Genomic DNA, 27,361 nt, shown 5'->3' with positions numbered 1-27,361 from the left:
GTCAAAGACTTATGGCAGCAGGCGGTTATGTAAAGTAAAGAGAAAAAAAAATATTTTTTTATTTTATTTGAAATGTACGCTGAGTTTGTTGGAGAAGACCGTTGGGAAACTTGTTTGTTAGATGAGAAATATGAAATGGCATACCATTTTAAAACCATATATTTTTACATATATTAAATGCTTCAGGTTGAAAAACAAAGAACAAAAGTAGCAGATACAAAACCGTTAGACTATATCTTTACAAATGCTGGTAGGACTATATCAGATGAAGAAATTTCATCCCGAGCTTACAGGTTTGACTATCCAATTCGTTGGCTTCAAAGTTCTTCAGATGCAAAGGCAATAGGATTTAGAAGAGTTTTGTTTTCAAATAGAACTAACGCATTTATGTTCGCAGTATATTTTCATGGGCAGTATAAAAGTTCTGATGGTCTAATAGACAAATTTGACGAAATGAGGATCTTTACAGTTCGTTCAGACGAAAGTCTTGAGAAAACTCTAAATGACTTTCAAACTCAAATAAACAAATACTATTGGGAATTTCAAGAAAAATACGCCTCTTTACTAAATGGAACATACTATCTGAAACTAGAATATGACAAGATGAACTCCACCGTTTCATTTCAAAAGATTGAAATTAACCCTCCAAGAGATACGGAGTTTTTATTTTGGGGAGTAGACAAACGTTCTTGGCACAATTTCTTCGGTTACTAAACCAGAACGAACCATTACCACCAGATGGTCCATTTCAATTTATACTTCCACCAGCAGATTTGACAGTTTATAGAAATGTGTTTGACCCTCAAAATGTTATGTGCCATGCAAGTTTCAGTTCAAGCAACAATAGTTTTCTAAGTATTGGTAAGGACTTTTATGACTTTGCTTCTAAATTCTACGAACCACCTAGTAACAGTTTCTCTGACTTTCAAGTTTGGTTCACAACAAATGGTGTGCAGCATATAATTCCATTGTACTATGACTTTTATCTCGAATTGTCTTTCATATACAACTACGGAAAAGTGCTGAAAAAGTATTGAAAAATATATTTTAGGTGAAGAGGTGCGATCTCACCTCTTTTTTCACCTGTTTTTTCACCCGTTGAATTTTCATGACTTCTTCGTAAATGTTTTGTCAAGACTTCTTCATCGTAAATGTTTTGTCAAGACTTCTTCATCGTATATGTTTTGTCAAGGTTTCATCGTAAATGTTTTGTCAAGACTTCTTCGTAAATGTTTTGTCAAGGTTTCATCGTATATGTTTTGTCAAGGTTTCATCGTATATGTTTTGTCAAGGTTTCATCGTAAATGTTTTGTCATGACTTCTTCATCGTAATGAGCGTAAAGGACCCAAAAATAAAGTTTAGGTGAAGAGGTGCGATCTCACCTCCTTTTTCACCTGTTTTTTCACCTGTTGAATTTTCATGACTTCTTCATCGTATATGTTTTGTCAAGACTTCTTCGTATATGTTTTTGTCAAGGTTTCATCGTAAATGTTTTGTCAAGGTTTCATCGTACATGTTTTGTCATGACTTCATCGTATATGTTTTGTCACCCGTTGAATTTTGTATAAAAAGCAACCCGCTGTTTTTCCGGCGGTTGGTATATTCTTCACAAAATGCTTGTTTTGAGGTCGAGCCACTTTTGGCTCCACCGTATTTTTCAACCAAAACTCTTGAGTTTTGTTCTGAATTCGGCAAAAATATATTTTAGGTGAAGAGGTGAGATCTCACCTGTTTTTTCACCTAATTTTTCAACCAAAACTCATGAATTTTCCCGAAATAAAAAATAAAGTTAGTTTTTTTAAAAAAATATTTTTTATTTTTATTGTAAGAACATGTTAGCAACAACAGCACCAAACTCGTTAGTCATGAACCCAACTTCAATGTTAGTAGAGATGAAAAGCTTCATTCCTTCTTCATATACTTTCGAAACAGAAATCCAGAAGATAAAGCAAGAACTTTTAACAAGTACTTTGGACTGTTGTGCAAAAGATGAAACAAATGAAGAATATCTTTATGAAATGCAGGACCTCATCGACCATTTGCCCAAATTGCCTGAAATCCAACAACAAAAACTCACTATTCCAGAATTCGATGAAATAGAAGTCAAAGCAACTGACTCAGTAGAAATAAAGAAGTTCATACGAAAGGTAAACTATGAGTTTCTTGGATTTCATTGCAACCACAAAGTCATGGACAAAGATTGCGACATGTTATATAAAAATATTTCTGACATATATAAATCGGAGGAGTTTAAGACCTACGACAACTTTGTTTCGTTAGTTGCTGAATGTGTATGGCAGATAAGAGATAAAGATAGAAGAGGTAAAGTATGGAATGAACAAATAAAACCAGCAACTTTTGAGTTAAAGAAAACCATTGACGCTATAGTTGTACTTGCAGGACAAATTTCAATGTACAATGCTAAAATGAACCCACAATGTTCTAAATGTAAAGCAGCAATGAGGAAATATAACTACTCCGTCAAAGAGATAGAAAGAATGAGAAACGACTATGCTGACTTAAAGAAAGAAGTAGAGAAGCCAGCAGAAGATAAAATGGACATGTTGACATTTCTGAACAAAAACTATCCAACAGCAGAAGATTTCCTTCTGTCTGACGTCAAGAAGAAATATAAAGATACATTCAATATTGTGAAAACTTTTGACATACTGACAGAAGAAATAGAAGCCACAAAATTGTTTAGAATTTCAAATATACATCGTACAATTCATGTAAAACGCTTATAAAAAAAAGAGGTGAGAAAAGAGGTGAGATCGCACCACTTCACCTAAAATATATTTTTGCCGAGTAAAATGACCAAATTTCATTATATAACTGTTATTTTTTTACGAAGAGAACTTTTGCACTTCGTAAAAAAATCCCTGAAATCATATCTTTTATACAAAATTCAAGAGGTAAAAAAACAGGTGAAAAAGGAGGTGAGATCGCACCTCTTCACCTAAAATATATTTTTGTCTGATTTACACTCATTTCGATGAAATCATGACAAAACATATACGAAGAAGTTTATTTCCTGTGTTGTTGTCAAAATGTCATGTTGTCACCATTTTCAAAAAGATGTTAGTTGACCGAGGGACCGAGGGACCGAGGGACCTGGTGACACCTAAAATATATTTTTGCCGAGTAAAATGACCAAATTTCATGAGTTTCCTCATATGTTTGCTACCCTCGAAAAACCGAGGATAGAGATTCCGTACGAAAATCGTAAAAATTTGCGACCCAGACTTTTTTCGGGGTCGCCAAAACTCATGAAAATCGTAAAAAATTGCGAGTAGGGAAAAAAACCTGGTCGCCTAAAACTCATGAAAATCATGAAAAAATGACCAAATTTCATTATATAACTGTTATTTTTTTACGAAGAGAACTTTAACACTTCGTCAAAAAAATCCCTGAAATCGTGAAAAAATGACCAAATTTCATTATATAACTGTTATATTTTTACGAAGAGAACTTTAACACTTCGTCAAAAAAATCCCTGAAATCGTGAAAAAATGACCAAATTTCATTATATAACTGTTATTTTTTTACGAAGAGAACTTTAACACTTCGTCAAAAATACACTATTTTTGTGTTATGAGTGACGAAGAGAACTTTGACACTTCGTCAAAAATACACTATTTTTGTGTTATGAGTGACGAAGAGAACTTTGACACTTCGTCAAAAAAATCCCTAAAATCGTGAAAAAATGACCAAATTTCGTGAATTTCCTTAAGATACAAGATAGAAAAAATAAAGTTAGTTTTTTATAAAATATTTTTTTTATTTTGTATGTAAGAAACAGAAAATGTCAAACATTGAGTTTGAAACAGTTAAAAAGATAGACAATGACACCAAATTGGTTAGAATTGGTGATTTAAACGTAAGATACTCAAAGAAATACAAGAAATATTCTTTGTCAGACATTCTAACACTATCAGAAAAGAAAACATCCCACGACTGGGTTAGAACTGCTTCTACTCAGAAAATTTTGACAAGAAATCCTGAGCTTATGATATCAGTAAGATTCTATGGAACTACAGCATATCTTATAGACAAAAGTCTTATACCAATAGTTTTGTTATGGTTAGACCCAGTTGTTGGATATAACTTCATAACATATGGTTCATTCGATACGGAACGTTGCAGTGAAGGCTTACTTTACATCGTTCAGAAACCGAAGGACTTCAATACAAAGAGATATAAGATAGGAAGAACATATAATATAACTCAAAGATATGACAGTATAGTCAATAGAGTTAAGGTTGTGTTCGTTAACGATATGAGAGCTGCAGAAACAGAACTACTTGAAAAGTTTGAGAAAATGTATGGTGCTCCACGAAAGGTAAAGAAACGTTTGAAGTAGATGAGATAGGTAAAGCTATAAAATTATTTGACGAAGTTGCTGAAAAATACATGTAAAGCGTTTATTTTTGGTCTTTTGTGAAAGTCAGAAAATAACGCTAATTTTTTATAAAATATTTTTTTTATCCGGAATATAAGAACAGATATGACAACAACAGAGAACACAACAACTGCTATCGTTCATGAAGCCATAAATGAAGAATACGAGTACATACAGTTTAACAAACAGTTACGTCTCATTCGTTCGGTCAAAGACGATATGTACCAAGTGCAAAGTATTTTGACAGCATGTTTTGCTCCAGATACCAAACATACAGACGATTGGTTTGAATTAAATAGCACTCATGAACTCCTCAGTGAGTTTGAACATGTAGAACTTAAAAAGATGTACCAAGACAGACAAAACTTACCATCACATCTAAAAGGTATATATGTTCATAAGTTCCTAGTTAGTTCAATAGCAATGTGGGCTTCACCTCGTTATGCAATCTACATACTTATGCTACTTGACGAACTTTGTACAAAGCAGAGAGAAGATATGATGAAAGAAGACAAAAGCCTTCAGAAAAGAATACCACGTTCGGTACCAAAAGGAAAGGAAAAGAACTATAAGTATATGATTTATACTGAAGAGATGGAAAATGAAGAAGACAGAGATATGGTTATGTTGCATTTAGTCAGAAGAAACAACAAAAGCTTTTACGACCTTGCTAAGATTTACAAATCTGACAGAAATTGGTTCTATCGCGAAAAACTTACCGATTTCAATGACACCAAATGAAGATGTGAAACAAATAGTTCAAGATACGTTACCTCAAACACACTATGATATTAAAGGTTGTACAATACTTACCTTCAAAGAAGATTTGCCGCTACTGAAAGAAAAAATAACAGAGTATTTTGACAACTTCAAACAAGTAGAGTAGATGAACCATTTATTTTTACGCTTGACTTCAGATGGCTCAGGTAGCTCTATAAGGTAAATTGTCTTGTCAAATCCTTCCAACATTCCAAGTCCTTCCATCCGACATTCCAAGTTCTTCCATCCGACATTCCAAGTTCTTCCCGACAACTGGAAAAAAAATTTCCCGACAACTGGAAAAAAATTTCCTTCCGACATTCCGAGTCCTTCCTTCCAACTGGAAAAGTTCTTCCTTCCGACAGGACACAAACGAATGTCCGACGTACCACCAACCGAGTCCATTCCAAAGCCAGAAGAACCGAAAGCTGCAGCACCACAACAGACTAAGACTAAACACTTACATTTTTCAAGCTTGACTTTTTACAATTTGAACTTTGTTTGCGTAGATGTGAATTCTGAAAGAAGTATGAGGGTCTTGTATGACTTTGTACTTCTCCCATAGTTCATGTCTGTCAAACTTACCTGCCATGGACTCTTTCATAAGTTCCATGAAATCGTCTTCGGACAATCCGGGGAAAAGTACAATGTCAGTAAGTATTCTCTTTACATCCTTACTTAAACTCTTTGCTGTCTGTACACAAATGACAACTGAGATGTTAAAGTGTCTGAGCTTCTTAAGAATTCGACACATGTCTTGTTCTCTGTTCTTTAACAAAGGATGAGAAGCAAAGTCATCTAAGATAAGAAGACATCTGTGAGGGTAAGTCTTCCAATCGTAAGATTGCAATTTCTTCGAAATGTATTCTATCTCTTTCTGTTTGTTTCTGAAGTGTTTCTTCTCTAATATTCTCTGCATTTCCTCATTTGGGTCTTTAAACTTCGAATTTATATACTCATTTATAGCATTGTACTTCAAAACTCTTCTTTGGTACTTCTTTATCCAATCTAACAACTCAGAGTCTTTTATACATACTAACTTAGACTCTTTATAATATCTTTGAACGAATTGACGGTTTGGTCAAATTGACCCGAAGTACTACAAATAACAACTAACTCATAGAATGGGTTCTTCTCATCTAGTTCTTGTTGTTGTGCAGCCATTTTAAGATAAGTGAAAGTCTTACCCGACCCAGGTGGTGCAATTAGACCTGTTATACCATTCTGAGCAAATAAGAACTTGTCATGTATGGGTTTTATCTGAGCATTTTCCAACTTCCTCTTGTTCTTGTTTAAAACATTCTCAAATTTTTTGTCAATGTCAGCAAACTTTTTTTCTAACATATTTTTAGAAAAATTAAAATTTTTATCTTTTAGAAAATGTCTAGCGATTTCGCCATCTATATTCGAGACAAACTTTTCGACAGCAAAACATCTGTCGACCATAAAATCTTACATAGTGTAAACAAGAAAGGTGAATTTGTTCTAAAGTTCTGTTTCTGGGAATATGACAAGAACCATAAAACATTAAGCAGAGAAGTCTTAAAATTTGTCAATGACAGACTTGTTGACAGAGATGACGCCGATTGGAAAGATGAAGTCCAACAAAACTTCTTAGAATGCAAAGAAGACACATGCGCTGTTCTTGAAGATGAAATAGAAAACAGAATAGAAGAGCTATTAAAGGACAAAGAACTTTTACAAAAATATGGTTCTGAGAAGTTTGACATAACTCCACCAGAAAAGAAGAAGAAAGAAAAGAAAGAAAAGAAAGTAGAAGAAGAGAAGAAAGAACCTGAACCAGACCAGAGAAGAAGAAATTTGACATGTAAAAATAAAATTTTATTTTTAGAACATTTCTGGGTCAATGTCAATGTTCTCTTCCTCTTTAGGAGCAAACACTGGCTTAGACTCTAAAATCTTTTTACCCAATTTACCTTGAACTTCTACAACTTTAGACTCATAATATTCATAGTCGTCTGCTTTCTTTGGTTCATAAGGTATAACAAGTTTGTATGCTTTGCCTTCTTTAAGGTTTGAGAACCTTCTGTCAAAACTTTCTTTGACTGTTAACAAACCTTCTATGTCTAAGTCTTCAAATTTCGCACCATTTTTAGTCACAATAGCAAACTTAACTGGTTCGATGTTCCAAACTTTGCTGAATGAAGACTTTTCAAAATGGTAGAAGTAAACATTCAAATATGTGAATGGGTTTAGTTCTTCTTTAAGTCCTGACATGTACTTGTTTACTGAGATGAATTTTGTCATCTTTTCTATCGGATAAAAAAATATTTTTTTTAAAATTTACTCAGAAAAATTTTTCTTTGTATATACACCATTCTGTACGTCTAAAAGACTTTTGACATTTGCCAAGAATGTTCGTTTAGACGCTGTCATATAACCATACTCTTGACAATATTGTTTATACGAGTCGTACAATGACCTTTCATCTAAACACTCAAAGTCAGTTTCATCTATGAACAGTTCATATACACTCTTGTTTGCTTCTAACAATGTTTGTCTCTCTTCGGTATGTGGAATTTGTCTTGGATTGAACTTAGAAATATCTAATGTCATAAAATATGAGAACAAGTGGTTGTAAAAGTCAGATGTCAAAGTTTCTGCTAAGTCGTCAAAATATTCTGTATCTTGCATATGAGCTTCTGACGTTCTGACAATACATATCTTCTGTCAGAACTTTCTAACTTCATCGGAACAACATTGTTTGAAACCATAACGAAGTTTGCAACATTTTCACAAACTCTTTGGTCTTTATATTTTCTTTCAACAACTCCAACTTTGTCTGTTATAAGACTCTTCAAAGCATCTGAGTTTAAAACTTTTGTTGTATCTATACTTTGAAGTTCGTTACATACTATAAGTTTCATATTCTCTATTGAAGAGTTAAATTTACCGCAGATGTTTTCTAAGTTTGTCATATTCGGGTTCGAATAACCTTCTAACAGTTTGCACAAAATATCTGTAAAGAATGTGTTCTTACCTGTTCCTTGTTTTCCAATTATAATGAGAGCAGTTTCATTTTTAGCACTTGGATGTTGTAAGATGTTTGCAAACCAACATAAGATATACTCATAGACTCTTTCGTTTCCATTGCATATAATTTCTTTGACATGGTCTAACCAAGCTTCTATAATATTTTCTTTCCATTCTACTTGTTCATATTTATATCCAGTGAAGATAGAATAGAAGTTTGGAGAAGGTGTATAGAACTTTATACCTCGAACTGAAAAATCTTCTAACTTTGACAATAAGATATCCCAAGCATCTAACATCTTCATGCCAACTTGTACGACTTTTATTTTCTTAAGTTTCTGTTTACATTCTTGTTCTGAAACTATTGTTGCTCTTGGTTTGTTAAAGACTACATCCCATTCTTTCATAACATAACATTCTGGGGCAGAGTCGACATAAATGACTAAACGTTTCAAATTCTCGACTGCTTTGTTATAGTCTCTAAATGGACACATATTTCTGAATGCTTGGAAGTCATAAAAATCTGAAACATCTATTCTGTACATTTTTATAAAAATAAAAAAAATATTTTTTTTATTCTTGAGCTATTTGTTGCATTTGTTGTTCTTGAGCTATTTGTTGTTGAAGTTGTTCTTGTAATACAATACTTTCACCAGTTGCATCTTCCAATTCGAAACTTTCTGCCGTCATTGACAAATACATAGGACATAAAAGTTTTACAGGAACAAAGTTTGCGTCAACTAAGGTTAAGTTTATACTTGCTAAAGTGTTTGAGTTTACTAAAGCTGAAAACTCTGCATTCGAATGAACAATAGGCAAACCAGCAGAGAAAGTGTTGTTTATACGCATAAGTATCTTTTGGTCATAGTAGTTTCTGTCGACATTCGAATAACACTTTGAACCTAAGTTTGAAACAATATATAAAATAGGTGTACTTAAAGTCAATGGAACAGACATTCCTTGTATGACACCTTTTCCTTATAGGAAACTGTTGGTAGTAAAAACCAGATATAAGTTTTGTATTATAGCTCATATTGTTTATAGTAAACTCAGTCGGACATCCAAACATAATGAAACCTGCTCTAGTTGCAGCACATGTTACACTCGTCCTTAAAGTATTAAATAAGTCAACAAAACCTGTTGGTGGTATATCTGAGTAAGTATCTTCAAAGGAGTATTTTTTACCATTCACAACAATAAAATCTTCTGGTGTCAAAGAGCAAAACAAGCTTTAGTCGTCATTGTGTTTAAGGTTAGTTTACAATATCGTCCTTGAGGACTTTGTAAGTTTGTTGTTATAGAATTATATGACTCAGGGTTTTTAGTCGTAATAGTATAAACCATTGTGTCTTCTGCCATTTTACTTAGCAAATAAATTTTAATGAAAATGTTGGTCGTCAAATATTTTTTATAACGTCTGGGAAACTATATTTTAAGTTCAACGTTTCACCTCCTTTCATAACGTATATCTTGTCAATGACATTATATGAAACACCACAGCAACTAACGTCGGGTTCTATTTCTTTGATGTTTATATCGTCTGCCTCTGTCAAAAGTTTCAATAGTTCTTTCAAAACTTCATGAGGTGCAATGACATATGAGTTCACTTTTACAGGGTTGTGTTCGACCAAGTTTAACATTATACCTAAAGCTTGACAAATCTTCTCCTGAGTTTGAAGTTTGTCTTTCAGTTGTTGGTAGTCGTTTCGAATATCTGCAACAGAACTTAAGCCTCTGTTAACTTCAGGATATGTTGGTTCTTTTACAGGAACAATTGTTATACCATCTTCGTCTTCGTATGGTTTCCCCACTTCAACATCTCTGTCTTTGACATTGACAACAACACTTTGACTGTTTGTTTGAGTTGGTGAATTTAACTTCACATCTGCCATCGCCATTAAACCTTTTGAAACACTTACGCTTCTATTTTTCGGAAATGACATTTTACTTAGAATAAAAAGATGGACGTATTTGAGTATCTCTTCGAATTGAAGCAGAACAAAGTTTACACACACAAACAATACAAATACATTGACAGAATAGTTCTTTATACAAACAATGGAAAATGTTATAGAATAGCAGTCTTTGCTGAACCAAAATATTTTCATAAAGCAAAGAAAGTTGGTATAACCGAAATGGTGAAAGTTCTTGAAGCAGACAAAAATATAACAAAAAACTTACAGATATTTCTAAAGGTAAGTTTATAATACAATATTATGTCAAAACTGGCGTACTGTCAATATTTGACGGAGAGAAGTCAGTTCAAGAACAACTTACTGACCTGCTGCCAAAATCTGCTCGATGGAAGCTGTCGTTATGCCAATCTGAGGAGCCCCAGCAGGTTTCATCGAACGAATCTTCAAAAGAGCATCTTCCGTGAAAAGTGCTATTGGTTTTGTAAACTTCTTTGCTTCAATTCATCTGGACCGTCTCTGTCACCAGTATATTGTATTTGTACAGTACCAACAGTTGAAATACCACCCATAAAGTCTTCTGAGTCAGCAAATGGAATGCCAAGCCAAAAGTTTGAACGGTCTCCATTTGTATATTGAGTTTTTTGACCTCCTGTATGAGTCCATACTTTCACATATGGCATAATAGAACTTTGCATTTCAGGGTTAATGGTTGTTTGAAGTTGTTGTTAAAGTTCATAGCATCTAATGTCAAGTTGTATGACCTCATATCCTCAACTGTAGAATATTCTTCTCTTGGATAATATTTGCCATCTATGTTTATATGATATTTAATACCGGGGTTGTAGAAACAAGAATAGTCATTTATAGTTCGTCTGAACAGTACAAACATAGTATCTGCATGTTTCATTGCAGTTGTTAAAGCAATATCTGTTCTTGCACCTGGGTCAGCACTTTGGTTTCCAACTTCACCTGCAAAGTCTTTGACAGATATTTGGTGTATAGGGAACATAAGTGGAACTGCAATATATTTGGCAGCTAAAGCATTTGAAATATCTGGGTCCAACATATAGACTGCAAGTCTGCTTTCTATTCTCTTGCATTCAAATTTTTCGCATGTGAACTTAACTGGGTCCCAAGCAGTTCCAGCAGCATTGAAATAATAGTTTACTTCAGTGTTGAGGTTTGAGAAACCAAAGTCTAAGTCAACTTTGTCTTTGCAAAATTCGGCGAATGACGTTTATTTGTTCCCTCTACGTCTGTAATAGTGAATGGGTCTTGTGTTGGTGCAATGACTAAGTTATTTTTGCTTGGAGTAAGTTCAATAGAAATTTTTCCTGCCCAGTTTGGCAAGTATCTTAAAAACCTGAAGATGAGGAAAGATGACAAAGGAACTCTAAGTTTCAGTTTTACTTTGGTTACTGCTGCTGCAGTTTGTCCAGAAAGGTTAACATAAACTCCTGGAACGTTAGGGTCAAGTCTTCTTATTTTCTCAATAGTTGCATACTGGTCTGTTTGTTCTCTAGCTTGTGGTTGTACTGAGTTTCTCAAAGCGAACCATTCATAGTTTGCCCATGTTACTGTTTGAACTAAGTCAGAGTTAGAATATATCTTATATCCCATGAAAACTTCTGGAGCATATTGGTATCCGACATAGAAAATTCCATTGCAACCTTTCTTGTCAGACAACTTGGCAGAAGGTTTTATTTCAATGTCTTGTTCCACGTATAAGAATGAGTTGTCAATAGAAATTATATGAAACCTGTCGCAAGCAATATCTACTGTTGTTGAAGAACCTTCTCCAAACTCACCTACGTTTCCATAAGAAACAGCAGTTGTATATTCGTAAGTTCCAGGAACTATTTCTGACCTTCTAATGGCATTGTCGCATTCGTTATACCATTCGGAAACATTTCCGTTCATGGCATCCAAAACTGTTGGCGTTATATTCTGAGCGGCGTACATTTCATATGGGTAAAAATATAGAATAGTTGGATTTATTGTCATAATAGAACCCACGTGGACCAAGCTTTACTTTCTTCCTGGCTGAGTTTTTAACTCTTCTTTTTCCTTCATTGCCACTACTTTCACTAGTTGTTCTTCACTACTTTCACTTTGTTCTACTCTTCTCTTCTTCTTTGGTGTCGCTTTTGGTAACTTGCCCTCTGCTTCAAGTTGTTGCATCTTTGCCTCATGTTCACCTAGTATGTTGTAAATTTCCCATGTCCTTTTTGCCTTTGGGCTCTGGTCGCCCATCTCAGGTAACCTATATCCTAGAAAGATTTTGTCATAGTTTGTATTTGAGTCTTCGCGTATTGTTTGCATGACTCTTTCCTGAGTTTCCGGTTCAAGCTCTTCAAACAGAGCTTGTCCATATGGAATAAGCTCGTTTCCAAATATATGTTTTTGTAGCCATTCTGGTTTTCTTTCCATGTTACCAACAATATCTTTTGTGAATGGGAAAGCTTTTACCCAACGTTTCAGTCTTGCGTCATTTATTTCTGTAGTTGGTTTTATTTTGTCAAGGAACATGTTTTTCAATACTAACATTTCATTTGGTACTGTCCATTTGAGTTTTCTTAAATATTCATCCCTTCTCGGTTCATTGTCTGCAAAGTAAGTTTTTATGACATTTTGTAAACTTTCGTTTGCAAGGTCATGTACAATAGGTTCTCTTCCTTCTGTCTCCCTAACTTTCTTTCTAAACTCTTCACCAAATATACCATCTTTATGGTTCTGTGTAGTTCTTTGAGATAAATGTTCTAGAACGTCAGGTGTTATATTTCCATCAGCCATGTTCATTTCATACTGGTCCAAAATATCTGCATCTTTCATATCTTTCAATGGCATTAAAGCCGCGCTGAAAATACCAGCTAAATCTGGTTCACCATTCACTTCCATTGCGTCTACAACTTCTTGGAATTGTGGTTGTAAGTTTATGAACCACCTATCCGGGTTAGCTTTATGACCCCATCTCATTGTAGTTCCATAGTCTGCAGAAACAAAAGTAGGTTTGTTTCCATATTGGTTAGGTTCTGAATGAACTTTAAACAATGTTTCATTTCTATATGTTTTGTTGAAATTTAACCTTTTATTTTCACCGAGTTCAGCCAAAGATTGAACGTTATATGGTCGTAAGTAAAAAGGGTTGTTGTATTTGTGTACATTTTCTTTCAGTACTTCCATTCTATGCTGAATATTTTCATCTGGTGTTGGAGTCTTTTGTATGTCGGCAAACATTTTTCGATATTCTTCTACCATGTCAGCCGAATTTTTCTTAGACTCTTGGAAAGATTCCATATTCACCTCATACTCTTGTTGAGGGTCAAGATTTTTCGGCTGTTCCAAATCTTCATCTAGTTCTGTGAAGTTAGTTTCCAAAGGAGGGACTTGTTCGTTTCCTTCAGGCTCTTCTAGCTGTTGTTGCTGAACTATTTCTTCCATGTCTGGTTGTATCTGAACTTCTTCCTGTGGAGTTTCTTGTACCTCATCTGCTGGCATTTCATATATTCCGAGACCGTTTTTAACAAGTTCCCTATTCTAAGTCATCCGGACTCATAAACCTTTCTTCTTTCGTTCCGTCTCTATTTTTTACGCGTTTCATGAAGAGAGTTGAATTGTCATTTAGCTCTGACACCAAATATCTCGGAGTAAATTCAGTCATGTCATTTGGATGATATGCTATTAAATCATATCCCTTAGCGAGCTTGTATTTTCCAGGTTTGAAATTATATCCCATTTGGTGCTGAACCATAAAGCTAAATAGGTTCGGGTCAGTATTTCCTTCCTTGAACTTTCTAATAGCTTCTTTATATCTGTCACTAAAGTCAAGAGTATCTGGGTAACCATAGTCTTCTTTAAGCATTTTTAAGAAATCTTGGTTTCCTTGTTCTCTACTTCTTTTATGTCCTTGCTCTGTTTGTGGTTGTTGTGTGCAGTGTTTTGAACTGTTGGTTGTGTGCTGGTTGTGGAGGTGGTTGTTGTGCTGGTTGTTGTTGTGGTGCTGGTTTTTGAACTGTTGGTTGTTGTGTTGGTTTTTGGTGCATGCCTGTGTCTGTGTCCATGTGACGATGTAAATGTTTTAGGTAGTCCTGGTGCAGGTGCTCTCTTGGAGGGTTTGGTGGTATAAGTTCCACTAGCTAGTATATAAGTTCCACCAGCTGGTATATAAGTTCCACCAGCTGGCACATATGTTCCATCTGCAGCATAGTGTCCTACCTGACTTTTCGTTTTTAAGAAAGCATTTACTAGGTCTGTTTTGGTCTGTTGTAACTCTTTTTCTTGACTTTCCACAACAGTTGCTCTAACGGCGTCATAGGCACTTTGAACTGCCTGTCTCGTTGCTGCATCTGTTATTTTCGTCAATTTTGTGCTACTTCTCTTAACTCTTTGTCGAAACCTTCAGACTTCAGTTTCTTTCCAGATGAGAAGTCGTTCACTTGTTTCACCTTACTATGAAGAGCTTCGAAGGCGTTCTTAAAGTCAGCATTCATTAAAGCTTCATTTTGAACTGTCTTCATCCGCTTGTATTTTTGTCCTTATTGACCCTATAAGCTGGGGCTTTAGCGTTGGCTTGGGCATCTAACCAGTCATTGTTAGCTTTTATATATTCTGCGCTTTTCATTGCCTTTTGCATGGCTGCGTCGTTATTTTTACTTTCTTGTGCTAAGTTTTCATACTGTACGGTTTGGTTTTGCAACTGTAAAGTTTTTCTGCCTTTACATTTGCTTCAACTTCTTTTTTATACTCATCGCTATCCATATATGTCTTCAGGGCTTTTTGTTTTATCTCTTCATCTTTTCAGTACTTTATATTGAGTAGTATGGTTTTTCAAATTTACAACATCTTGTTCCATTTTTGCTACTTCTGCTGCTTTTTCTGACACTTTTTCGCATATTCCTCTGTACTTAGTTCTTTCAGTTGTTCTTTCTTCTCTTACGTTTAACTCATTGAGTTTCTTTGTGTGTCTGTCATATTCTAGTTTCTTTTCGTTTTCACTTTTTGCTTCTGTATGTCTATGTTTGACTTTTTGACATCTGCTATTTGATTTTTGAGTGAACTCAAATTTCATTTGACTTTGAGGTTATAGCTGTTCCGTCTGCAGCTCCACCATAGCCTGCCATTTTTGCTAAAAGTGCCGCTCTTAAACCTCCACTCTGTGCACCAAAAACTCGGTTTAAAAGCATAGGATTGCTTGACATGTGCAAACATAGTGGGGTCATTCAGCATTTGTTGTTGCAAACTGTTGTGTGTCAGTTTTTACTATTGGATGTTTTCAATGCTCTCTTCCTCTTCCTCTTACGTATATTTCTTAACGTAGCTTACGTGGCATTTTAAGTGAAGTAAAAAAGCGGACTGTTGTCAAAATTGTCATGTGTCACCCATTTCAAAAAAGATGTTAGTTGACCGAGGGACCGAGGGACCGAGGGACCTGGTGACACCTTTCAGTTCTTCAAAACATTTACGAAGAATCTTGACAAAAACATTTACGATGAAAATCATGACAAAAAACATATACGAAGAAAGTCATGACAAAACATATACGAAGAAGTCATGACAAAAACATTGAAAACATATATAATTTTGTGAAAAAAGCGAAACATTATATAATGTTTTCGGACCAGAAGAAGGCGCTTCTCAAAGTATACTTCCTTGGAACGCCTGTAACTTTTCCTGTTAGCGACGATAGACCTTACTTGTCCGGACAAATTTATACTAAAACATCTTCAGGGCTAGAGGACGAAGTGCCTGGAGCCCACTACCCTTTTTTTTTTTTTTTTTATTCATAAAGATTTTTCCAAAAATATGATACCGCAAATTAAAAAAAAAAGGTTTTTTTTGGGAACCGGTTTTTTCCTTTTTTTTTAAAAAAGCGGGGGGTGGGGAGTTTTTTTTTTCCAAAAAAAAAGGTTTTTCGAAATTTGCTAGCTAAATGTTTTTTACGCGAAATTGCGTATTGTACGTTTTTTTTTTCGCAAAAAACCGAAACCCTTATTCTATAAGGAAAATATATTGGTGATTTCTTAATTTTATTTGTGTATCACCAAAATACGAACTGAAAAAAAATTTTGAAGTCTTTAAGGGTGACACGATAGCATTCATGTAACTTCAGAATTTAGAACCTTATTTTTAGGCATTATCTTGGCTACCTATTTAGGCTCGAAAAGCAAAAAAAATATCAAAAAAATACAATGACTCCAATTATGACCCTTTCATGGAGGGTAGTTTTTATCCGCTAGTATTTTCCCTTTGAATCATCTTTACAATTCGAAATCAAATTCAAATCTCAGTAGGAAAGAAAGGAAGAATCGCACTTACTACGGTTGTTAATACGCAATAAATTACATATATTTAATTATTTTTTATTTACATAATAAATTGTTTGAAGCTCAATATCCAATCAAATTTTTTAAATAAAAACATGAACTGTTGAAAATGTTCATATATTTTAATAGGGTTTTGGCACTTTATGAGGAATTACTAATACATAGTCGAACTGAACTTGATATTTTTGGAATATTTAAAATTATTTATCAAAATTAAAATTTAACTTGAAATTTTATAATTATTTAGTCATATTTTGCATAATTCTAAGTAGATTTTGTTAAAAAACAAGAAAGAAAAATTTGTAACGTGCTTATTTTTTCTTTTTTATAATAATACATGATTATTATTATAATTAACATATTCATAACTGTTTCACCCTTTCCAAAAATATAATCCTCCTCCTCTTCAAATAAACGTACATACGGTGGCCTCTTTTTTTCAAAAAATATAAAATTTCGAAAATTTTGGGCTCAAATATTAGAGATTGATTTTTTTCAACCTTCAAACGATATATTTTGTCTATATTCAGACCTCCTTTCTTTTGATAACTTAACATTGCTTCCTAATCTGTAGCCGTTAAGGCTGTTCTGAAAATATTTTTTTTTTTCGAAAAAATTCGAAAAAAATCTTAAAATTTAGGGTTGTTAAAAAATATCAAAAATAGCGTTTTTTTAAAGACACCATGGTTGTTCTTATAATTTCCCTTCCTTATTTGGCAGGTAGAAATAAAATGCGCCAATAGATTGAAGAAGAAGAATTGTTTTTCTCTTAATGAACTTTATCCTTTTGATATAAGAATATTTAAAACTATTAAGTATAATTTCGATTTTCGAAAATTTAAATTTCCAGTAGTTATGAGTGCGGGTTGCTGCTGACTTTTTTTTTGTAACATCTATATATAGACGATGCATTAAAATATAATTTATAAAAACCACATTAAAAAAATTAACATTAATTTTTAAAATAATTTATTTTTTTATCTTTTATAAAAGAAGCTATATATAGATTGATGTTAGAGATATTCCGCGATTAATTAAAACATTGTTTAAATCCTGAATGTGTTAAAAACTCAATTTATAAATAGTAAGATTGTGAATTATAAATGAATATGAAACCAAAATAAGCTAAATGAGGCTATAAAATATAATGATAAAGAAGTATTTAATTTCATGGAATCAATGGAGTTCATAATCAAAAGACCTTCATAAACGAGAAGAAGAAATTGAAAATAATGAAATGGAAATACATTGATGACATAAGAGGATGGAAATTCCTAAATTTTGTAGAAAAACCTTTAAACTAAGTTAGGAGCATATAAACGTAGAGTATTGTTAAATCCTGAATATCTTAAACATCAATTTAAAAAGGGAAAGACTGGAATTATTAACGTTAATGAATATGAAAATGGCTTAATCAAAACTGAGGATATAAATATATTTGGAAGTGATGAAAGGTGTAAAGATAAAGATAAAGTTTATTCAGTTTCATATTAATAAACTTGGCACACGTTAGGGGATAAGAAAACATTTAGGCGATTATGGTTAAAAGTTTCTGAATTCTTTAAATCTAGTATATACGGAGAGAGTAAAAGAAATTAGAAAATTAATATGTTCAGAATAAAAAAATAAACTTTTAAAAAATTCATGCTTACCATTTTTTGAATAATTTTATTTGTTTAATGTCGTATGAACAATTGAGTGGATTCAAGATTCGTAACCGTCAATCAATTAATGGATGTTCTTTCACCAATTTCTTGAAACTGTTAAACAAGTAGATGTTTACTTCGATGATTATGTAGAAAGTATAATTATAAAGGTTAAGTTTAATATTAAACCTATTCTTTTTGTATTTGATAATAATTTAATTGAAATGCAAAAATTTGGAATTAAATTCCAGATATTGAATTTTATAACAAATATTTAATATAAATGGTTTAAACGGAATTCAACCACAAAAGTTCTTTTTAAATAATGATCAAAACTGAGGAAAAAGAATTTAACGGATTTAAATATCATCCAAAATAAAGTTCAGAACTAGAAAAAATGAAAAAACTCAGAAAAAATTAAAAACGGATTGACTTTCAAAATGATCGTATTTGAAAAAAAGTAAATAAACTAGCAGAAGTTGCATTTAATAAATTGAAATATTTGAATGAATATAACCTGAACTTCAGTGATGACTTTAAGTCCTGGGCACTTTGTGCCTTTAGCTTTAAGTACCACGGGTCTCAACAGAGTCATGATTTATGAAATCAATAATTTGATTAGTGTACGCTCTTCAATAATTCTAGTCTGTTTTGTTAAATCATCTAATTTTTTCATTAATTGAGGTGATTCTGATGAGGAATTAGATTTTAACTAACAACACCTTTTATTTTTTGAAATTTGAATCCATGGACCTCTGGGTCTTGGACTCTGTCCTCAACTTTTTAAACATTATCAATTTTACATGTTGTCAATTCTTCCAAATATTTTTATTTTGCCATAATAGTCAATTAAATTCTCAACAGTACTGCAAAAAATTTTTTATTTTTCACGTATAATTGGGTGTGTTAACAACGTTTATTTCTTTGTTGCTTGAACATTTCACTTTTCATTTATTTCTTTCCTCCTCTGTTTCATTTATTTTTTAAAATCGGTTTACTTTATCATCTTAAAATAAAATCAATTAGAATCATTAAGTGATTGAAATTATATTTTTTACATTATATTAAATTCAGAAAAATGATGCGGGCAGGATTCTTTTAAAAAATTAGTGGGCATGAGAATTAAAGAAAAGCTGCAGAGTTGGGTCATACAAAAATTATTTAACCCGGTTGACAAACTTTTTGGCACCAGTTAGCGAAAAAACGCAGGAACTATCATAGAGTGGAGTATTACTTAATGTGATAAAGCCACGGTAATCCAGGCTAGGGAGCACAAGCAGGTAACGCAGTTGGTGGAATAGCTTGAAGGAATACTAAATAAAATACGGGGTAGATAGTTGAAAAAATGAAATATTATTTTTATTCTTAGTATCGGTTGTAGTCTTTTAGATAAACTTTCTTGATTCTCCTTTATTTAATATTTCTTTATTGCTTCCTTATCTACGTGATACATCGCATTAGGCTTGCTATTTCGGTCTTCTAGCAACGTCACTAATTACCATTTCTTTATTCTTAAATATCCAATTTGCTCCTTTTCTTCAGAATCCTTCCCCAAACCTTTATTGCGCGGCTCCTCTTTTTACTTTATCCCACAGGTTTCTTAAAAGAACCTGCAGCCATACTTGATATATTCTATTATAAAATTAAAACATTCATTTTTACAGTTTTTAATTTTGATTTTTATATTTAATAATAAATGACGGACTAAACTATTTGTGTGCCAAACACTAAACCGGGAATTAATGGAATACCTGTGTTTATTCATTCCGAAAACGATAAAATTGAAAATTCGCAAAATTATGCGGTAGAAGATTATTATATAGAGAACTTGAAAAGTTCATGAGCTATGACTCCTCGATAGCTCCATATTTGAATGATATAACAAACTCATTAAGAATTACAAATCGCGTCATTTGATGTTGAATTCAACTTAGGTGACACATATATTAACGCAAAGTTAAAGCAAAACTCTACGTTTCAAATAAAGCTTTCACATGTGATTGCCGCTTTTAAATGCATGCGTTTATTCGTTGGTTACAAAATCATTCCAAATCAAAACTTTAAAGAATTAGAAGTTTAGAAACTCGAAAAGAGGTGGATGCTGTTATCTTCAGATGGATTTGCCCGTGATCTTTTCGCATTTGCAACATATAAACCAAAAGCTCAGAAAGGAAAGTTAAAAAGGTTTGTTTCATTCGTTATATAATAATGTTCAAAAATAGATAACTCTATGTGGGTCAAATATATTGACCTTCAGAGTTTCAAGAAAGCAAGAGGAAGAAGAGATTGATATCACTTATTGATATGATTTATTCCGGTAATGATTTGTTAGCATTTCAGGCGTTCGATGCATAGCCTAAATCATTTGGTGAATCATTCTTACAATATATATGTTTTTCAGGATACTTTAGTATTTTGTTCAAGGTTGACCCGTTAAGAGTTGCCTGATTTACAAAATTACGTTTATGAAAAGAAACCTGATGAAAATTATGAAAAGATTATGAATCATGTTTCATAAATATGATCAGCAAATCCAACAAATCGGACTTTCCTCCAATATTTACATTACAAAGCTTAGCTCGCTACATCGCTGAACGCACACAGTTGATGAAGTTATTATATTCATGCACAAAAGTGGACAGTTTTAGAGAGATTAAATGCATTACACCAGGATACGGTTTAATTGAAGAATCATTAAAGCAATACCACGTTTATTAGTAAGGGAAGACTCCATTCATGATTCCAGCACTCAAAACATATGACGTTCGTCACTAAAGGAGGTGCATTACTCCTGAAGGTATCAGCTCAAAGTTCTATGCGATTACGCTCTTTCATAATGTTACAGATGTTGTGTAAACATATTCGAAGAATGCAATGCAAAGATACGGTTTTAGAAAATCCAATGCTCAGAGGTCTTCAGGTCACTATAGATTCCAGAAACTTCCTCGATTCAAGCCGATGACCACAAGGGGCTGACATATTCTTTACACGGGTATGCCTTTCAAGCTTCTGATTAGATGGAGTGAATGAATGCACAGACAGAATACGAGGACTGTCCATAACTGACCACTGAATGCAGATTAATGGCACGCCATTAACTAGAACATGGAAAAAAAGAACCCCAAACTTCATTCTTATCACTATTCCAGTTCAACGTGATGGAAGCGGGTATATTCTTTTGATGGATTAGAAAACTTTCAACTCACAAGTACAGTACAAGTGAACGCTATCCAATCATTCAGGGTGTGAAAAAATGACAACTTACTGTTCAAAGTGACAAATCCTCCTCAGGTTTGGTTTTACTAGGACTAGTCATATTGGACATGTACACCGGATGAAGGTTTGAATAATCATCCAACAGGTTACACTCACCGCAGTATAGAAATTCATATGGATGAAATATTGGATGAATAGAAATGTTTAAATTATAAATTAGTTTTGGATCATAATGCGATTTAAATATCACTCTTGAAGAATTAGCACGGAGTAATTATAATACTACGTAGCATTGAGTATGATTAATGAAGGCATTGAGTGATAATAGAAATGCTCATATCTTAAGGAAAAAATTAATGAAACATCCAGGTATTCTGCAATGCTTATACTATATTTTATCAATCACTGCCAGCAATTAGCGTAAACAGAATAAAGGTAAACATTAACGATATTAAAAAACAAATTATTTCATTATTGCTTCAAACACGTCCCCCTATCACATGGTGTTAATTTATACTCAACGTTCAGGTTCACCTTCAGTTTACATTTGAATCTTTACAAGCGATTTAATCACAATTCCAATTATTTATTACTATCACAATGAAGGAAGCAGAAGATTTATTTAAAAAAACTTTGTATTGGTATAAAGAATTATCATAATACAAGTCAAGAAGCAAGGAATAGAGGATAAATATTCGATAACAACGGAATGAATTATTTGAAACACTTCTATTTCAAATTTTGATAGAAGGAATTTTTGCATTCACTCATTTTTTTAGATGATGCGGTGACAATCAAAACTAATAACTATGAGAAATCATATTTCTAATCAGATTTTAACCTCAATGTCGACACATCAGTGTTCATTCTTCATGGCTTTCAATACTTTAAAGCATTAAGCACAAACATTAAATCAAAACCTAGTCACACCTTTCATTTTCAGTGTGGTTTTAGTCCGTCAACGAGCTTGAACGTTATGCTTTATCAAGTGAAATTTACCAATGAGCATTAATGAACTTTACACACAAATGATCAACGATTAGCTGAGAACATTGGAAAAAATAATTAGTTGATTTAAATAAGGAGGGTTCATTAAATTTCGAATAACTTTTTTATAATTATTTTTATTTTTTATTTATTAATTAACACATTGACAGAAATAATGCAATCTTTCTGACAGGTTCATTAAAGAACCAAGGGAACAAACAAAAAGGGGCATGCATATAATAGAACTATTGAAAGTCCAGACGGAATGAAAGAATTAGTTCAACTTGTGCCGGGTCTTCAAAAGGATGTTACAAACAAATGAGAAAACGTTTTAACATACCAGAAGCTCAAGCAGTATGCCAAAACGTTCATCGGACCAAATTGGGAAGCACAGAAGCAGGACATTACGGTCCAAATGGAAACCCTGATGGATATAAATTTGAAAAGTTTGTCGTTACTTGGATGGTCAAGGAATATTAAAGTATAAATGGGAATATAAATTAACAAATGACGGATCTATTCCTAAACGTAAAAGCATATTGAATGTAATATCCTATGACAATTTGATTGGAAAATGGAAAGCTATTTAAACAATACATGGAGAATGGTGAAAATGGATTCAAACGTTAATTAGACCATCATTATATCCAATATTCTTACTTCAAGGAATGAAGAATTAAAATGCTTGATTTGAAGAGGCGACCGGATGGATTACCACGATATGTAACAGTTGTATTGGTCAATATGGCAAATTTAAGACCTGAAATTTCAGCCTTAAGAAATTCTTTAAAGTTGCTTATCGATGCAGTTTTCAAATGTTTAAAGAGATAAACAGAATCAACCTAGATCAGACAAGGGCTTTATCAGATCAAAGATTTAAAACCACGTCAAGTTAGGACAAAACAGTTTCTTCACTTTATTCTCACGTTAAGCGGAATTCGCATAAAGAAACACTTTAAATCCAACAAGGTATAACTTTTGATTAATTAAAGAAGCAATAAGACTAAATAAAGATCGTCTCATTTAGAATAGTTCGAATGTTAAAGAATGCTAAAATAAAATCAATGAAGAAAAACAAAGAATATCAAGAAATAATGTGCATTCAAAAGTTAACAGGATGACCGAGTCAACAAATAAAATTTTAAATATATTTTTTTTTTTTATTCAATATAAAATGAGAAGGACGTTTCACTTAAGTCAAAGAACACTAACGCAAAAGCAGAGATTAACGGTTGTTATAACGTTAAATGATGATAAATCACGAACTTATTCAAAATGTTAAAGTTAATGTTAGTCCTGAATTAAACAAGGTCAGCAACTCAACCAATTTATTAACTCTGTGACTTACCAAAAAGAGGAGGATGAGAAACTGGAAAGACCAAGTATTACTGAACCCGGTAAGAACCTGTTGAAAGTTCCCACTTATCCAATCATACCCCACCTCTTTCATCAAACATCGAGGAACCAGGTAATCTACGATTCCAGTCGCAATGGCCATATAAAATAGGACATTAATTCTGAATTAATTGAAAATTACCTGTGATATATAACACCTGATAATTATGATTCAATAATAAATTTAATTGATCCAAATCCGGTAATTATTTTCGCTTTATGAATCATTAATTCACAATTATTCGCCATCTTTTGATGTTCAAGATTCAGACGTTTGAAGATTCAATTTTTCATACGATCGATGAGGTTTCACTGAGCGGGAACAGTTGCAAAAATAGAATTATAAAGGATATTAGCACAATAAATATCAAAGAACGGAACAACAACTGAAACTTCAGTTTAACAATATAATGATATTTATAATTAAAATAGTTGATGAATATAAATATCCTTTGAAAAATTTCTTTTGTTAAGCCTATTATATTCAAGCATTAAACATTATGTCGAATAATAATGCCTTTGAAATCATAATCGATAAATAATTGACCCTTTCACCAGATTTCTATTCGTTTGTTTTATTTCTTTTTTGTATCCCCACTATCGTCGGATCGGTCATTGTAATTGTTTTTGTGTTATAGTATCAGCTTTATCTTAAACTTCAATCTTTTTGTTGTACCATCGGGGGATATTTAAAACCAAAATTACAAAAATTTCGATATTTGTCAATCTGTTCATATTTAATCTATCCAATACATGTTAATTACCATCTTGAAAAATCTTATTGAAATGGTCATTATATGGTTTGAGTTGAACTTAAATTTGAATGAAGTGAAATATAACCGATGTATGAATATTGACATTGACTCATATTTTCTGAAAACACTAAAATTTATAACATGAATGAATGTTTCTTATTCGTGAATTTATGAATTCTTGACGGTAATCTTAATTCTAGTTTAGTTTATCACTGGAAATAACGCTTTACCATATGTTTAATCGTAATAGAAAATGTCAATTATCAATATTATTTCGAATAAATAACTGTGAATTAAATTTAACAGTTAGCGGAAGTTGTATAATGTTACTTCGTTTCTGTGGAGTGGTAAATTTAATCCCATTCTTTTAGAAACCCTTCAGATATATTATCATTTATCAAAGATGACCATGAGCCGCGATAGCGGCGGGTCGTAGACCCTACAAACGTATGATATGTATATAAATAATGTGATAACGAAATGGGATATACATTGATTTTAAGTTATTTAAATTGAATCATTTATCGTTATGGTATGGAAGAAAATTTTTAATCAAAACCTGATAACTTTTTGAACTTGATGAAAATAAATTAACCTTATTAAATTTCCGCTTGAAAATTAAATTTTGTACTCCTCGTCTTCGTTCATTGGTTGGGGGATATTAAATTTGGAAAAAGATGTGGGGATGCTGCGTTTTGCTATTCTTGACACTGGTTCTAATTTCATTTTAATCAAAATGTGATAAAGTTAAATTACCCCAAATGAGATTTTCAGCATCAAACATTAGACCCTTAACTCTTACCCATCAATTACAAAACATTTTATCCATCAACTTAAAACAATTCTTTTATCATATCCCGTTTCAATTATCCGGAATTCATTTATTCTTCATCAAAAGGATTTATCAAATATTTAATTTAGAACCCTAACTTACCTATTTGATTGTCGAATTTTAGGAATTTATGAATGAAATTATTATGGCAATTTCAAATAGAAAACAATAGCGATGAGATAACAGATTTAAACTATTTCATTTTTAATCGTAATAATAGGATAAACAACGACAACCACAGACCATTACATACGCCATATATGCATATAATTCAAAGACCGGCAGAACAAATACGCAATGTTGAAATATGGAGATTTGGAGATAGTATTTGAAAAAAATGACCATTTCGAATTCGTTTGCAAAGGTGGTGCAGTGATATCAAAATATAAAAAGAAATTTTATTTATGATTCAAAAATTAAAAGGAATAACGGGATTACTATAACATCAATTCCACTAGAAGACAAAAGATATTACGCATTAAAATGCATTTTCTAAAGTTTTTGAAGATTGGAAGATTTAATTAAAGTGAGGAATTTCATAAAAGGTTTCCTAAATGACTAATGAAGAAAGCAGATAAGGAATCATGTTAACGATGAGTTAGCAAAGAAAGCAGATATCATTCATTTGTTAACGATGAGTTAGCAAAAGATGGCAGATAAGGAATATTGTTAACGATGAGTTAGCAAAGAAAGCAGATAAGGAGATATGATATAACAGATGAGTTAGCAAAGAAGGCAGATAAGAATAAGTTAATGAAAAAAGATAATGAAATTATAGAAAGGGTTGACATGGATCATGAAGGACCATCGAAGTTCCTTAAAACTAAAAGCTGATACAGGATGGGTTTCAGCAATGTTTAGCGACCTGTAAAGCAGATAAGGATAAATGGTTAACGATGACGTTAGGAAGAAAGCAGATAGGAATATGTTAACGATGCAGTTAGCAGAATGGAAGGCAGATAAGGAATATGTTAAACGATCAGTTTAGCAAAAGAAAGCAAGATAAGGAATAGTGTTAACGAGAGTTAGCAAAGAAGGCAAAAGAAAAATATGTTAACGAAAACATATACCAAAGTTTAGTTGCGAACAAAAAAATATTGTGAAACTATTGTTGGCGACTTTTCTGTCAACTGAAGAAAACAACTATTAGATGGGAGTTTGTACAGTCCTTAAGAAAATGGTATACGGTTAAACTCATTCCGAAAAATAACAATGATAATTCATGTAGGCTATATTAAAGAATAATGGCACACAAGTTAAAGTTCCATTAGACAACAACTGCTACTTTAAACTTATAATGGAGACGAACAAGAAGAAATATTTAAGAGTTATGAAATGGAACGGATATGCACACTTTGTCTAACGTTAGCTCCAGCACCGTATTATTAATGACTTATTGGTGTTGAAAACAGGTAGACCCAAAAAAAAAGCAAAACATTATATTTAGATTATATAGATAACAAAGATAAACATGCAATAGAAAAAACGAGAATAGTATACTAGTTATAAGATGACAAAAATAATATCTAAGCAAGATTTTTACATACCCTGAAAAAACATAAGATTAATATTATAAAAAAATATTCTGACACAAACCAGAAAAGACAACCCGAAATAGTTACACTATATTTTAAGTTCAAAAGAGACAATCCTATAATATCTCAATATGTTTGATTTAACATGACCCAGTAGCGTTCTATTTATACATCTATGGATGTGAGAGGTCCTCAAGCAATGTTTGGTGTTGGCTGCATTGGGAACAAATAGTGCGTACAGGTTCTTGTATTGTGCAAACTCTTTCAAAGGAAACAGGAGAAGTAAAACAATTACGGTGTGAAAATTTACCTGCACACAGTCCCACTACATATATTTAAGCACATCTCAAGCAGGTTGGCATAAGCACAGAATGGAATTTGGTCAGGAATGACAAAAGGCTAAAGGATATTGATGCTTAAGCATATGTTAAATTTGCCAATAAATTTGTTACCTGAGTGAGCATCACTACGATCACCGAGATGCGCGACTGCTCCACGCGACCGACGAGCTGCGTGACATACACACTCATCGTGACGGCGTCATTTCAGGCACGCATCTGTATACCCCTGCTATACGTGTCTCTATCAACTAGCAGACTT

At 32.7% G+C, this 27,361-nt stretch overlaps 1 protein-coding gene and 8 pseudogenes across 9 annotated transcripts, besides 2 other annotated features; 4 read left to right on the top strand and 5 right to left on the bottom strand.

The window, feature by feature from the left end:
* Positions 1–13,105: part of a mobile genetic element that runs on past the window's edge.
* On the top strand, positions 178–779 carry TVAGG3_0027540 (annotated as a pseudogene). The gene has a single exon. A coding segment is annotated over exon 1 (602 nt).
* TVAGG3_0027530 (organellar and viral DNA polymerase type B) lies at positions 1,834–2,748 on the top strand (the record flags this gene model as incomplete). The annotated part of the gene is made up of 1 exon (XM_051220328.1): positions 1,834–2,748. The coding sequence occupies one exon, from the start codon at positions 1,834–1,836 to the stop codon at positions 2,746–2,748; it is 915 nt and encodes a 304-aa protein (XP_051105314.1).
* On the top strand, positions 3,807–4,373 carry TVAGG3_0027520 (annotated as a pseudogene). The gene has a single exon. A coding segment is annotated over exon 1 (567 nt).
* TVAGG3_0027510 lies at positions 4,749–5,289 on the top strand (annotated as a pseudogene). The gene has a single exon. A coding segment is annotated over exon 1 (541 nt).
* On the bottom strand, positions 5,632–6,608 carry TVAGG3_0027500 (annotated as a pseudogene). Its single transcript has one exon. A coding segment is annotated over exon 1 (977 nt).
* TVAGG3_0027490 lies at positions 7,100–7,430 on the bottom strand (annotated as a pseudogene). Its single transcript has one exon. A coding segment is annotated over exon 1 (331 nt).
* Positions 7,467–8,701, bottom strand: TVAGG3_0027480 (annotated as a pseudogene). Its single transcript has one exon. A coding segment is annotated over exon 1 (1,235 nt).
* Positions 11,436–12,034, bottom strand: TVAGG3_0027470 (annotated as a pseudogene). The gene has a single exon. A coding segment is annotated over exon 1 (599 nt).
* Positions 13,106–13,520: 415 nt separating the features above from the next.
* On the bottom strand, positions 13,521–14,705 carry TVAGG3_0027450 (annotated as a pseudogene). The gene has a single exon. A coding segment is annotated over exon 1 (1,185 nt).
* Positions 14,706–16,150: 1,445 nt separating this feature from the next.
* Positions 16,151–17,032: a mobile genetic element.
* Positions 17,033–27,361: the final 10,329 nt, after the last annotated feature.

Source organism: Trichomonas vaginalis, chromosome IV, assembly GCF_026262505.1.
Source record: "Trichomonas vaginalis G3 chromosome IV, whole genome shotgun sequence".
Taxonomy (NCBI): Eukaryota; Parabasalia; order Trichomonadida; family Trichomonadidae; genus Trichomonas; species Trichomonas vaginalis.
This window is presented reverse-complemented; position numbering and strand designations above follow the sequence as displayed.